The sequence below is a fragment of the Anolis sagrei genome, chromosome 10 (assembly GCF_037176765.1).
Source record: "Anolis sagrei isolate rAnoSag1 chromosome 10, rAnoSag1.mat, whole genome shotgun sequence".
NCBI lineage: Eukaryota > Metazoa > Chordata > Lepidosauria > Squamata > Dactyloidae > Anolis > Anolis sagrei.
The window spans coordinates 10,491,337-10,506,414 of record NC_090030.1 but is presented as its reverse complement, the minus strand read 5'-3'; the positions used below and the strand labels follow the sequence as shown (position 1 = coordinate 10,506,414).

The window sequence follows — 15,078 nt, the reverse complement described above, 5'->3', positions numbered from 1 at the left end:
GACAAAGAACTCTTGTCTGCTGAAGCTAGGTGTGAATGTTTCAGCTGACCACCTTCATTAGCATTTGAAGGCTTGGCTGAACATTTTCCCAGGCTCAGCCAAGCCTTCAAATGCTAATGAAGGTGGTCAGCTGAAACATTCACACCTACCTTCAGCAGAGAAAAGCTCTTTGCTCCACCCCAGTCATTCCACAGATATATAAACCCATTCTCCTATTTCCAACAGACCTCACTACCTCTGAGGATGCTTGCCATAGATGCAGGCGAAACGTCAGGAGAGAATGCCTCTAGAACATGGCCATATAGCCCGAAAAAACCCACAAGAACTGAGTGATTCCAGCCATGAAAGCCTTCGACAATACATGGCCATATAGCCTGAAAAAACCTACAACAACCCAGAAGCATACTATCCACTGGGAAGGCCTGTTTCTCCTTGCATGTTGCTTTGCAGGGGGCTCACCTGGAACAACCTTGTGCTCCCCATTGAAGAAAGGGGTGGACAAGATGGGAAAGAGGCCAGAGAAAATGGCCCAAGGCTTGGAAGCAGTGTTGCAATTGAGGCAGGAGAGGTAAGGATGGGGAAGGAGGCCAGGACACAATGGGTCGCAAAGGCAGGGAAGGGGCTGCTCGGGATCCTGGAGCTCCTCCTCCTCCTCCTCCTCTTCCAGCTCCGCCAGTGGGAGAGGGCTGGCTGCACCGGGAAGGTGCGAGGCTCCGGCGACGCCCTTCCTTCCTTCCTTCCTTCTTCCTTCTCTCCTCCTTGGCTGGGCTGCCATGCCTTGTCGAGGCTGAGCCTTAGCCTTCTCCTCCTCCAGTGGAGGCGATGGAGGTGGAGAGCTCCCTGGAGCAGTCGGTGCAGGCGCGGATCTTCAAGATCATCGTGATCGGGGACTCGAACGTGGGCAAGACCTGCCTGACGGTGCGCTTCTGCGGGGGAGCCTTCCCGGCCAGCACCGAGGCCACCATCGGCGTGGACTTCAGGGAGAAGGCCGTGGAGATCCAGGGAGAGCGCATCAAGGTCGGAAGGGAAGAGGGAGAAGAGGGAAGAGAAGGAGAAAGCAGGAGGGAAAAGAGAAGGAGGAGAAGGAGAAAGAGGAGCAGGTGGAGAAGAGGGAAAAGGAGATAAGGGAGGAGAGGGAGAAAGGAGAAAAGGAGGAGGAGGAGGAGAAGGGGAAAGAATGAGAGGGGGAATGAAAGATGGAGAAAGGATGGAGAAGAGGGAAGAGAGGGAGAAAGAGAAGGCGAAAGCAGGAGGGAAAAGAGAAGGAGGAAGAGAAGGAGAAGGGGATGGAGAAGAGGGAGAAGGAGATAAGGCAGGAGAGGGAGAAAGGAGAAAAGAAGGAGAAGGAGGAAGAGAAGGGGAAAGAATGAGAGGGGGAATGAAAGATGGAGAAAGGGATGGAGAAGAGGGAAGAGAGGGAGAAAAAGAAGGCGAAAGCAGGAGGGAAAAGAGAAGGAGGAGGAGAAGGGGATGGAGAAGAGGGAGAAGGAGATAAGGGAGGAGAGGGAGAAAGGAGAAAAGAAAGAGGAGGAAGAGAAGGGGAAAGAATGAGAGGGAGCATGAAAGATGGAGAAAGGGATGGAGGAGAGGGAAGAGAGGGAGAAAGAGAAGGCGAAAGCAGGAGGGAAAAGAGAAGGGAAAAGGGGGAGGATGAGAAGGAGAAAGAGGAGGAGGAGAAGCAGATGGAGAAGAGGGAAAAGGGGAGGGAGAAAGGAAAGGATACAGAGCAGGAGGAGGGAGAAGGAGAGAGGGAAGGAAAAGGATATAGAGAAGGAGGAGGAAGAGGAAAAGAAGGGTGGAGAAGTAGAGGGAAAATGAAAGATGGAGAAAGGGATGGAGAAGAGGGAGAAGAAGATAAGGGAGGAGAAGGAGAAAGCAGGAGGGAAAAGAGAAGGGAAAAGGGGGAAGATGAGAAGGAGAAGGAAGGAGAAAGAGGAGGAGAAGCAGGTGGAGAAGGGGATGGAGAAAGAAATAAAGGAGGAGAGGGAGAAAGGAGAAATGAAGGAGGAGGAGAGGGTGGAGAAGGAGAGGGAGAATGAAAGATGGAGAAGGGGATGGAGAAGGAGATAAGGGAAGAGAAGGAGAAAGCAGGAGGAAAAGGAGAAGGAAAAAGGGGGAAGATGAGAAGAAGGAGGAAGTGAAGGAGGAAAAACAGGTGGAGAAGAGAGGAGACAGAGAAGAAGAGGAGGGAGAAGGAAAAGGATAAAGAGGGGGAAGAGAAAGAAGAGAAGGGGATGGAGAAGAGGGAGAAGGAAAAAGGAGGAGGAAGGGGAGAAAGAAGGGAGCGGAGAAGAGGGAGAAAGAGAAGAGGGAGAAGGAAAAGGATACAGAGATGGAGGAGGGGGAGATGAGGGAGGAGAGGGAGAAAAGGAGGAAGAGAAGGGGTGGAGAAGGAGAATGAAAGATGGAGAAAGTAGGAGAAAGGGATGGAGAAGTGGGAGGAGAAGGGGAAAGCAGGAGGAAAAAGAGAAGGAAGAAAGAGGAGGAAGAGAAACAGGTGGAGAAGAGGGAGAAGGAAAAGGATACAGAGGAGGACGAGAAAGAGGAGAAGGGGATGGAGAAGAGGGAGAAAGAGGATAAGGAGAAAGGAGGAGGAAGAGATTGAGAATGAGAACGAAAGGAGGAGCAGGAGGTGGATAGGAGGAGAGGAAGAAGGAACAAGAGGATAAAGAGAAGGGGCAAGAGGACTAGAAAGAGAGGGAGAAAAAGGGAGAAACAGAAGGAGATGGAAAAGAGGAGGAAAAGGAGGAGCAGGGGGATAAGGAGAAGAGCAAGAAAAGGAAGAAGATGAGGAGAAAGAAAGGGATAAAGAGGAGGCAGAAGAGAAGGAGAAAAAGAAGAAAGAAGGAGGAAGAGAAAGATGGCGAATGAGAAAGCATAGAGGAGCAGGAGGTGGATAGAAGGAGGAGAGGAAGAAGGAGCAAGAGGATAAAGAGAAGGGGAAAGAAGAGGAGAGGAAAAAGAGAAAGGATATGGAGAGGAGGATTGAGGGAAGGAGAAAGCGAATGAGAAAGAGAAGGAGGAGGTGAAGAATGGGCAGCTGGCAGAGAACTGCTCTTCCTCCTCCTCCTCCTCCTCCTCTTCCTCCTCCTCCTCTGCTCTCTCCTCCTGCAGGATAAATGCTGCCTGCATTGCCAGCCTCTCAGGCCCAGTCCTTGTCGGAACTTCCACTCCCATCATCCTCACCCAGAAAGCCTGCTCTTCTTTGAAGGGCTCCCCATTCATTCATTCCTTCAGAGCCCCAGAATGCAGCCTGGCCTTGGACTCTGCCTTGGACTCTGCCAGGGTCTTCTTGCCTAGGGCTTTGTCTGAAACCGGGCTCTCCTGAGCAGGCAGGATGCTGGGCTTGGCTGCAAGAAGCCCTTCTTCACTTGGCAGCCCTTCCTTTTGCTCTCTTCCTTGAGGAAGGGGCTCCTCTCAGAGGTTGTGAGGTCTGTTGGAAACTAGGCAAGTGAGGTTTATGTATGTGTGTATGTGTGGAATGATGTGCAGGGTGGGAGAAAGAACTCTTGTCTATTTGAGACAAGTGTGAATGTTGCAATTGGCCACTTTGATTAGAATTGAATGGCCTTGCAGCTTCAAAGCCTGGCTGCTTCCTGCCTGGGGGAATCCTTTGTTAGGTGGTGTCAGCTGGCCTTGATTGTTTCATGCCTGGAATTTTATCTGTTTTTTGAAGGTTGCACTTTCAATAGAAAGGAAGAAAACCTGAAAATGAACAAACTCTGGTTATCAATATTTAAAAACTCTAAAATCAGGACAGTAAATAAAGATCAACACTCAAAGAAAGGGAAATTCCAGATAGGAAACGATCAGGGACAGCTAAAACCTCCTAACAAAGGATTTCCCCAGTCAGGAAGCACCCAGACTTTGAAGCTGAAAGGTCATTCAATACCAATTAAGGTTTCTATATCTGTGAATGTCCAGAGTGGGAAAACGCCTCCCAACAAAGGATTCCCCCAGGCAGGAAGCAGCCAGGCTTTGAAGCTGAAAGGCCATTCAATACCAATTAAGGTTTCTATATCTGTAAATGTCCAGAGTGGGAGAACACTTCCCAACAAAGGATTCCCCCAGGCAGGAAGCAGCCAGGCTTTGAAGCTGCAAGGCCATTCGGTGCTAATCAAGGTGGCCAACTGCAACATTCACACTTGCCTCAAGCAGACAAGACTTCTTTCTCCCACCCTGGACATTCCACAGGTATATAAACCCCACTTGCCTTGTTTCTAGCATTGAATGGCCATACAGCTTCAAACTCTAGCTGCTTCCTGCCTGGAGGCGTCCTTTGTTGGGAAGTGTTAGCTGGCCCTGATTGTTTCTTCTCTGGATACATAAACCTCACTTTCCTAGTTTCCAACAGACCTGACAACCTCTGAGAATGCCTGCCATAGATGTGGGTGAAACGTCAGGAGAGAATGCTTCTGGAACATAGCCGGACAGCCCGGAAAACTTGGAGCAACCCTTTAACTCAGTGGTTCTCAACCTTTCCGATCCCGCGACCCCTTAATACAGTTCCTCATGTTGTGGTGACCCCCAACCATAAAATTATTTTTGTTGCTACTTCATAACTGTCATTTTGCTACTGTTATGAAACGTCATGTAAATATCTCAAATGCAGGCTGTATTTTCACTCACTGGACCAAATTTGGCACAAATACCGAATACCCCCACATTTGAATATTGGTGGGCTTGGGAGGAGATTGATTCTGTAATTTGGGAGTTGTAGTTTCTAGGATTTATAGTTCACCTACAATCAAAGAGCATTCTGAACTCCACCGACAATGGAATTGAAGTAAACTTGGCACACAGAACTCCCACAGCCAACAGAAAATGCTGGAAGGGTTTGGTAGCCATTGACCTTGAGTTTGGGAGTTGTAGTTTACCTAAATCCAGAGAGCACAGTGGTCTCAAACAATGATGGATCTGGACCAAACTTGGCACGAATACTCAACATGTCCAAATGTGAACACTGGTGGAGTTTGGGGAAAAAGACCTTGACATTTGGGAGTTGTAGTTGCTGGGATTTATAGTTCACCTACAATCACAGAGCATTCTGTACCCCACCAACAATAGAACTGGGCCATACTTTCTACACAGAACCCCCATGACCAACAGAAAATACTGTGTTTTCTGATGGTCTTCAGTGACCCCTATGACACCCCCTCGCGACCCCCTCAGGGGTCCCGACCCCCAGGTTGAGAAACACTGCTTTAACTGAATTGATTTTAATACTAATGATGTTTAATACTGTTTTAATGTTTGCATACTTTAAATTGTATTGAAATGCTTTTAATGTTTGCCGCTTTGAGTCTCCGTAGGGAGAGAAAAAGTGGGATATTAATAATAATAATAATAATAATAATAATAATAATAATGGGTTGTTGTAGGTTTTTTCGGGCTATATGGCCATGTTCTAGAGGCATTCTCTCCTGACGTTTCGCCTGCATCTATGGCAAACATCCTCAGAGGGAGTGATAATAATTTGGGCATAATAATAATAATTTGGGAAGTGTCCGACGTGTGATCCAATACAACAGCTAGCAGAGAGTCTGCGGTGGACTCATCTTGTGGTGTTTCAAATAATAATAATAATAATAATAATAATAATAATAATATGTGACAACATCATGGCCACAGGTTGAGAACCACTGAAACAGAGGCTCCACTGTGACTGCAATTCCGGTGTTGTGGAGCCATTCGGAGTGCTGCCAGCCGCTGCAATTCCCAAAGCCAATTGTTATTCCCCACTAGCAAAGAAAAATAGGACTAGTGTGTGGATGCATTGCGTTGGCATCGCTGGATTACTCAGCTTTCGATGACTTGCAGCCGCATCTGGGCCCTGGCTGATGGAAATGCTATGCTTACAATGAAAGCCAGTTAGTTCTATGATGATGCCTTCAAATGAATCAGCTCCAGAGTCTGTATTGTGCTGGGGTGCATGATTCACACGTTCTGCTCACCAAAATCCTGGTGCAAATAGCAAATCCAGTTTACAAACACACCTGCAGAACCGATATTGTCCGTAACTTAGGGACTGCCTATATTCTTGGCATGTTTGCATAGAGAACTGGGGACACCGTGTGCTTCTGAGGCTGGCATTTGGCCTGGACTTTGCGTATTGGGGAGGGAGGCCATAGAAATGTCCCGGATTCGTCCATCTTCTTTTCCCTAGGCTTACTGTGAGAGGCCAGTTAATAGCTCTGAGGTTGACTTGGTGTTGAGGAAGACATATAGGAACCAAGAAGAGTTGAGCTGATGCCATAAGACAGGTATGAGCTGGGAGAGCCTTCGCAATACTGAAGCTCATGCACCAGCTACGACCGTACCTCGTGAAGTCGGATTTGGCCATGGTGGTCCATGCCTTAGTTACCTCTAGATTGGACTATTGCAAGGCGCTCTACGTGGGGCTACCCTTGAAGACGGCCCGGAAATTCCAACTGGTCCAAAGAGCAGCAGCCAGACTACTAACTGGTGTGAGTTACAGGGAGCGGTCAACCCCCCCGTTTAAGGAGCTCCACTGGCTGCCATTTATTTTCCGGGCCCAATTCAAAGTGCAGGTTTTGACCTACAAAGACCTAAACCAGTGGTTCTCAACCTTCCTAATGCCGTGACCCCTTAATACAGTTCTTCATGTTGTGGTGACCCCCATCCACAAAATTACTTTCATTGTTACTTCATAACTGTAATTTTGCTACTGTTATGAATCGTCATGTAACTATCTGATATGCAAGATGTATTTTTATTCATTGGACCAAATTTGGCACAAAGACCCAATACGCCCACAGTTGAATTCTGGTGGGGTTGGGGAAGGGATTGGTTTTGTCATTTGAGAGTTGTAGTTGCCGGGATTTATAGTTCATCTACAATCAAAGAGCATTTTGAACTCCACCAATGATGGAACTGAACCAATTTTGGCACACAGAACTCCCATGACCAATAGAAAATACTGGTAGGGCTCGGTGGGCATTGACCTTGCATTTTGGAGTTGTAGTTCACCTACATCCAGAGAGTACTGTGGACTCAAACAATGATGGATCTGGACCAAACTTGGAACGAAAACTCAATATGCCCAAATGTGAACACTGGTGGAGTTTGGGGAAAATAGGCCTTGACATTTGGGAGTTGTAGTTGCTGGGATTTATAGTTCACCTACAATCAACGAGCATTCAGAACCCCACCACACAGAACCCAGATGAGCAACAGAAAATACTGTGTTTTCTGATGGTCTTTGGTGACCCCCCCTGACACCCTCTCGCGACCCCTCCAGGGGTCCCGACCCCCAGGTTGAGAAACACTGCCCTAAACGGTTTGGGACCTGCCTACCTGCGTGACCACATTTCTATCTACGAACCCACGCGACCTCTTCGATCTTCTGGAGAGGCCCTTCTCTCGCTCCCACCTTCATCGCAAGTGCAACTTGTTGGGACGAGAGAGAGGGCCTTCTCTGTGGTGGCTCCTCAGCTCTGGAATTTGCTCCCGAGATATTAGGCAAGACCCCGCTCTGGAAATTTTTAGGAGCCTGAAAACCCGGCTATTCCAATGTGCCTTCAATGACTGAATGTATGGTAATCCCTGACCAAACTCTGCATAAAACGTCCTCAGAAGCACTTTATTCTCTGGTTTGTGCAAAGAAATCCTACCTTATCTCCCGATCCCCTTCCTGATATTTTACACTGCCCTATCTCCCAGTGTTTTAAAATTTTAATTTGAATTGGCCCTGGCCACTGTGATCATTTTTAGTGTTTTAATGTTTTGATTTTATATTGTTGTGCTGCTTATTTACATTGATTTTGTATTTTATGTTATTTTATTTTCTGATTTTCTGTTGTGTTTTTTGTGTTATATTGTGTTTACTGTATTGAAGGGCATGGCCTCATGTAAGCTGCCCCGAGTGCCCTTGGGGAGATGGTGGTGAGGTATAAATAAAGATTATTATTATTATTATTATTATTATTATTATTATTATTGTGCTGTCACACGCTGGGCCTGTAGCAATTGTCTATTAACAAGACGTGATCTTTACGTGCCCAGCGGGACGCCGGGGTGCCTCGGCTGAGAGGCCCTCTGAATTTCCCTATGCAAAGTCTTTAGAAGCTTGGAAAGTTTAACAAAGTTCTTTATTGGCGCAACAAATCAGTCAAATACTTCTTAGATCTTCAACAAATCAACCAAATATTTCTTAACTTGTCCACAATGGACAGGCAACTGTTTCTTTCTTCTATGAGGGAAATCCTTTTGACCCCTCCCTGGGCAATCTGTCTTTTAGGCTTAGCTGGCATGGGGCCCTACTCCCGATTCCGATTTGCTTTATGGGTACCTGAGTAGACCTTACCAGCTAAAACTCTGAAGATTTTCCAGCTGGAATCCTTTGGATTTTTTCCACGAATGCTGTGGATCTGTTTCTTTAACCCCAACAAGGGCTGTGCTGTATTTCTTAGTAAAGCTATGAGAATTGTCTTCCCCAGCCAAGCTTGTAAGAAACAAAGCTTTTCTACAGGAGGGAAAAACTCACACGTCCTGCAGTTGGGCTTCAAACTGTAAGACTGAACAAACTGTCCCCTTTTCCCTCCTGAACCTGGGGAAAAGGGCGGTTCCAAAAGCCCCAACGATGATAGGCAGGCTGCTAGCCTATGACTGCAGCCTGGGGGAAGCTGCTTAACTGCAAAATGCCTGGCTAACAGAAACATGTGCAAACTAACCATGCATAGAAAAAGAAAATGTAGCTTCTGGCACAGCTGTGCCAGCACAATTATTATTATTATTATTATTATTATTATTATGGGCGAACTTGGGCCCTGCAGGTGTTTTGGACTTCAACTCCCACAATTCCTAACAGCCCAAGTTTTCCCATTCTTGCCATCGCATCAGACCAACTGCAGAAGCCTTCTATGCTTTAACTACTTGAATTCATTAGCTATTTTATTTATTTATCGTGTCATCAGCAACCAGACATATGTATTACATTTTTAACAAAAACAAATGAACAAACAGACAAAACACAGAATTTGCAAGCTTGGTAGTTGATTAAATGTCCTTTGACCAGTATCTGGCCACTTGGAGTGCCTCTGGTGTTGCCGCAAGGAGGTCCTCCATTGTGCATGTGGCAGGGCTCAGGTTGCATTGCAGCAGGTGGTCAGTGGTTTGCTCTTCTCCGCACTCGCATGTCGAGGATTCCACTTTGTGGCCCCATTTCTTGAGGTTGGCTCTGCATCTCGTGGTGCCAGAGCACAGTCTGTTCAGTGCCTTCCAAGTCACCCAGTCTTCTGTGTGCCCAGGAGGGAGTCGCTCATTTGGTATCACCCATTGGTTGAGGTTCTGGGTTTGAGCCTGCCACTTTTGGACTCTCGCTTGCTGGGGTGTTCCAGCGAGTGTCTCTGTAGATCTTAGAAAACTATTTCTTGATTTAAGTTGTTGACGTGCTGGCTGATACCCAAACAAGGGATGAGCTGGAGATGTCACTGCCTTGGTCCTTTCACTATTGGCTGCTACTTCCCAGCAGCAGAGTAGCATAGCGCAAGGGCAGATGTCTTCACTGTGTCTGGTTGTGATCCCCAGGTTGTGCCAGTCAGCTTTCGTATGATATTGTTTCTAGCACCCACTTTTTGCTTGATATTCAGGCAGTGCTTCTTGTAGGTCAGGGCACAGTCCAGAGTGACTCCCAGGTATTTGGGTGTGTTGCAATGCTCCAGTGGGATTCCTTCCCAGGTAATAATCCTCAGAGCTTGGGATGCTTGTCTGTTCGTAAGGTTAAAAGCACATGTCTGTGTTTTAGATGGATTAGGGATCAGCTGGTTTTCCCTGTAATAGGCAGTAAGAGCACCTAGAGCTTCGGAGAGCTTCTGTTCAACCATCTCAAAGCTCCCTGCTTGAGCAGTAATGGCACGATCATCACTATTGGCTAATATTCCCAAGGTGATAATGACAATATATATTCCTTTCCTTGCTTTCTGTCAATACAGAACAAAATACTTTGTTTTCTTTCTTAGTGAAGTTTCCCCAGGATTTGTCTATGGTTCTCACGGTCACTTCAACGTGTTTCCTTCTGCGTCTCAAAGGAATATGGTTTTTATAAGGAAATAATGTATATCTTGGCCTCTTTTGGGCTGCGTCATATGTGAGAGATTGGGGATGATGTTGATGATTTTGTATCCTGACTCAAGGTGGGATCCAAAATCATCAAAACGAGAGATAAAACGCAATTAAAAGACATACAACAAGACAGAGTTAAAATCCACTGATGGGGAAAAAAAACCCTCAAAAGTGCCTCTGATGATATAAAGTGGGGAAAGCATTCTACTCCTTATCTGCTCTTCCTTGTTTGCTTGTGTGGACTTGCACGTCTCTACCTTCAGAAGACGGCTCTGTGGCCTTGGAAGCTTTTTGGCTAAGAGTGCAAAGTCCAGCATGAACAAAAGATCCCAAACTAGAGGATGGGTTACTTAGATTAAGAGAATACCAACCAATGTTTACTTACCGAGAAGGACATCGGTTAAGAAATCATCTCATGTACTAATAAGATGTGTTTAGATGTTTACAAAACTGTGAAATGCATTGAATGGTAATGCATAATCTGTGGCTGCCACAACAGGATTGCATGAAGGATAAAATATAGGGAGTATAACATACCCATATTTCAACATTTGAGGATGCCTGCCATAGATGTAGGCAAAATGTCAGGAGGGAATGCTTCTGGAACATGGCCATACAGCCCGGAAAACTCACAGCAACCCAGACAAGAGTTCTTTCTCCCACCCTGGACCTTCCACAGATATATAAACCTCACTTGCCTAGTTTCCAATGGACCTCACAACCTCAGAGGATGCATGCCATAGATGTGGGCAAAACGTCAGGAGGGAATGCTTCTGGAACATGGCCATACAGTCCAGAAAACTCACAGCAACCCAGACAAGAGTTCTTTCTCCCACCCTGGACATTCCACAGATATATAAACCTCACTTGTCTAGTTTCCAATGGACCTCACAACCTCTGAGGATGCATGCCATAGATGTGGGCAAAACATCAGGAGGGAATGCTTCTGGAACATGGCCATACAGCCTGGAAAAGTCACAGCATATCCATATTTACCCAAATGTAATGCGCCATTGAATCTAATGCACACCACAATTTTCAAAACCCTGAAACTCAAAAAAGTATACGTCGGCAAATGTAATGCACAGTAGCAAAAAAGTACACTCTTTGTAATTTGGCCCCAAAAAGTATGCATTGCAGTGACTGCATGCTTATAATTCCTTCTTTAAAAAGGTTAGGACACCAAAGTGTTCAGCAAGGAAGAACTGAACACTGGGTTGTTGTAGGTTTTTTCGGGCTATATGGCCTTGTTCTAGAGGCATTCTCTCCTGACGTTTCACCTGCATCTATGGCAAGCATCCTCAGAGGTAGTGAGGTCTGTTGGAACTAGGAAAATGAGTTTATATAATAATAATAATAATAATAATAATAATAATAATAATAATATTTATTTATACCCCGCCACCATCTCTCCAATGGGGACCCAGGGCGGCTTACATGATGCCAAGCCTGAACAACAAATACAATACAGAAAATACAAAATTACAATAAAATAAACGATATAATAATGGGAAAAAACATATAAACAATACCCATAAAACATAAAACCAAAACATATATCTGTGGAATGACCAGGGTGGGACAAAGAACTCTCGTCTGCTGGAGCTAGGTGTGAATGTTTCAACTGACCACCTTGATTAGCATTTGATGGCCTGGCAGTGCCTGGGGCAATCTTTTGTTGAGAGGTGATTAGATGTCCCTGATTGTTTCCCTTCTGTTGTTTTGCTCAATTTATTTATTTTATTTATTTATTTACTTTGCTTGTATACCGCAGTTTCTCAGCCCGTAGGCGACTCAACGCGGTTCACAACAAGAGCAAAAAAGTCAGTCGTACAACATACAATATTTAAAACCATTAACAGCATAATATACAAAATAATGACACATCAATAACAACACATTAACGTCTCGTAACTAAAATCGTGATCCAATTCGTCATCCATAATTCCATTTCCTATATTCATCGTTCAATTGCACTATTTATCTGAACGCCTGTTCAAACAGCCAGGTTTTTAGTTTTCTCCGAAACACCATTAACGAAGGGACTGATCTAATGTCCATGGGAAGGGCGTTCCACAGCCGAGGAGCCACCACAGAGAAGGCCCTGTCCCTCGTCCCCGCCAGCCGTGCTTGTGATGCAGGCGGGATCGAGAGCAGGGCCTCCCCAGAAGATCTTAGAGTCCTGGTAGGTTCATAGGCAGATGTCACTAGTCTGTTGTAACTAGACTTAATGTCAAGGGGAAACCTTTACCTTTGCTCTTGTATTGCAGGTGCAAGTCTGGGACACCGCAGGGCAGGAGCGTTTCCGGAAGAGCATGGTGGAGCACTACTACCGCAACGTGCATGCCGTGGTCTTTGTCTACGACGTCACCAAGATGGCATCCTTCCTCAACCTGAAGACTTGGATTGAGGAGTGCAACGGCCACGCCGTCCCGGCCCTCGTCCCGAAGGTGCTCGTGGGCAACAAGTGTGACTTGCGGGACCAGATCCAGGTGCCTTCCAGCCTGGCCCTGAAATTTGCAGATGCTCACAACATGCTTTTGTTCGAAACCTCCGCCAAGGACCCCAAGGAGAGCCAGAACGTGGAGTCGATCTTCATGTGCCTCGCTTGCCGGCTCAAGGCTCAGAAGTCTCTGCTGTATCGGGACATGGAGAGGCAGCCGGGGAGGGGGCAGAAGGCACAGCTCACGCCCGAGGCCGGCAGCAAAAACACCTGTCCTTGCTGAACTGCTGCGCTGGCCATCCCGCCCTGCCTCGTTCCTACCTGCCCCGTGCCTCAACAAACTGGAACCGGAGACTGTCTGTCTCCAACTAAGTTAATGTCAAGTGAATAATAAAATGCATAAGGATCACAACTGGCTTGGATGGAGCAATATCACATTTTCAACTGTTTTGTTTCTCCCTGTTTGGATTAACCATAGTGTGGAATACTACATGGAGTCAAGCCCGGTTGTTTCCCTGCAAAAGGGGAATGGGGACGTGCAATGCATTATCGAAACTCATTGATATATCACTTTGCCCCATAGAGAAATGTAGATTCACAGCGGAAGAGCTAGGCCCCTTCTATACTGCCATATAATCGAGATTATCAAAGCAGATACTCCATATTATCTGCTTTGAACTGGATTATATGAATCTACACTGCCATATAATCCAGTTCAAAGCAGATAATCTGGATTTTATATATTTATTATTATTATTTATTATTTATTTATTATTTGCATTTGTTAACCGCCACTCTCAGCCCGGAGGCGACTCGTGGCGGTGTACAAAACATAGAACATAAAGACAACAATTACAATAATTAGGAACATAACACACATCTACTAACACACAACTAATTAAACTAAAAATCCGCTTCGTCTTGTTTGGGTCATAATCCATCTCGTCGTCATAATCCATTCCGGTGGTCATAACAAAAGAAACATAGCACTTAATTAAAGGCCTTTTCAAAGAGCCAGGTTTTCAAGCCCCTACGGAAAGCCATGAGGGACGGCGCCTGTCTAACCTCAGCAGGGAGGGAGTTCCACAGCCGGGGGGCCACCACGGAGAAGGCCCGCTCTCTGGTCCCCGCCAAGCGTGCCTGCGAGGCAGGCGGGACCGAGAGAAGGGTCTCCCCGGATGATCTTAAGGTCCTCGTGGGCTCGTAGGCCGAGATGCGGTACTCAAGGTAGCAGTGTAGAAGGGACCCTTGACTATTGAGGAAGACAAATGGATTTGATGAGCCTGGAAAAGCAAATATATGTCTTGTGTGTTTTCACCTCTTTGAATGCTAGCACATGGGTTTGTGGACGAGCCACAAAAGTAGATAAAACATGGACCGGGGGTTACTGGTCAGTTTCTGGGTGATTCCATAGAATCATGGGGCTCCCAAGGGCCATCTAGACCAACCCTCTGCAAGTGCAAGAACCTGAAACATCCCTGAGAATTAGAATGCTTTAAATTTAAAGGAGAATTCATTCTTATCTCAGGCAGTCAATTGCACCAAGAAGAAAATTATAAATGTCAGTCTGATACCACCATCCCAAACTTGCACTGTCAATTTTTGTGTGTGGAAGGGTTATGTTTTGTTGCACCTTGCAAACCTCCGGTTCTCATCTCATTTATTTTAACGTGTGGAGTGTCCCCACTTAAGAGGCATTTGTGTGTGAGTAAGTTCACGCAGGTATTGCAAAAGAATGATTTATAACCGAGCTGTTGTAATGCTTTAGATTGACAAAGTGCTCTTCACAACGGTAGTTCGTGATACGGATCTGATTAAATGGGCCATGGTACACACAAGCTTTCGCCAAGGTGTTTGTTCTGTTCTTTCGGATTGCATAAAATGTTTTGCTGTGTTTGCTTTAAAGGTGATATAGGGGAACCCCTTCTATACACTGTTTTCTATGGATATTATTATTATTATTATTATTATTATTATTATTATTATTTCCAGCACTTATACCCCGCCCTTCTCACCCCCGAGGGGGGACTCAGGGTGGCTTACACAACGAGGCACCATTCGGCACCCATACAATTACATTTATACAAGTGACAATCATAATAAACAATTAAAACAGTTATCATGGTTAAAACAACGATGCAAATTAACAATCAGTAACACAGCATATAGAACAATTCACGTGTTCAGCATTTGTCTTTCCGGGTTCCAGATTCCAATCCATTATACCTTTCCTAGATGGTATCCATTCTTCACCTGCTCATTGACCAAACGCTTGGTCCCACAACCAAGTTTTGAGTTTTCTCCTAAAGGAGAGAAGTGAGGTCACTGTTCTGATTTCCCCGGGGAGCGAGTTCCACAGGCAGGGAGCCGCCACCGAGAAGGCCCTGCTCCTCGTCCCCGCCAGCCTCACTTGTGACACTGGCGGGGTCGAGAGCAGGGCCCCCCCGGCCAATCTTAAACTCCGGGTGGGACGTAAAGGGACATTATACTGATGGAGTATAATGGGAACTGTAGTATGAACGTTGTTCCCACGTTGCTCATCATGCAAATCC

At 46.0% G+C, this 15,078-nt stretch overlaps 1 protein-coding gene across 1 annotated transcript; it reads left to right on the top strand.

Annotated features, from left to right (window-relative positions):
* Positions 1 to 656: 656 nt before the first annotated feature.
* On the top strand, positions 657 to 14,364 carry RAB33A (RAB33A, member RAS oncogene family). Its single transcript, XM_060756343.2, has 2 exons — positions 657 to 1,017; positions 12,354 to 14,364. Exons 1-2 carry the CDS (start codon positions 823 to 825, stop codon positions 12,807 to 12,809), a joined length of 651 nt encoding a protein of 216 aa, XP_060612326.1. The 5' UTR covers positions 657 to 822; the 3' UTR covers positions 12,810 to 14,364.
* The last annotated feature ends 714 nt before the right edge of the window (positions 14,365 to 15,078 follow it).

Coding starts and splice junctions, on each gene's coding strand:
- RAB33A (XM_060756343.2), top strand. CDS start 823: ATGGAGGTGGAGAGCTCCCTGGAGCAGTCGGTGCAGGCGCGGATCTTC. Junction 1,018..12,353: donor TCCAGGGAGAGCGCATCAAG/GTCGGAAGGGAA, acceptor CTTGTATTGCAG/GTGCAAGTCTGGGACACCGC.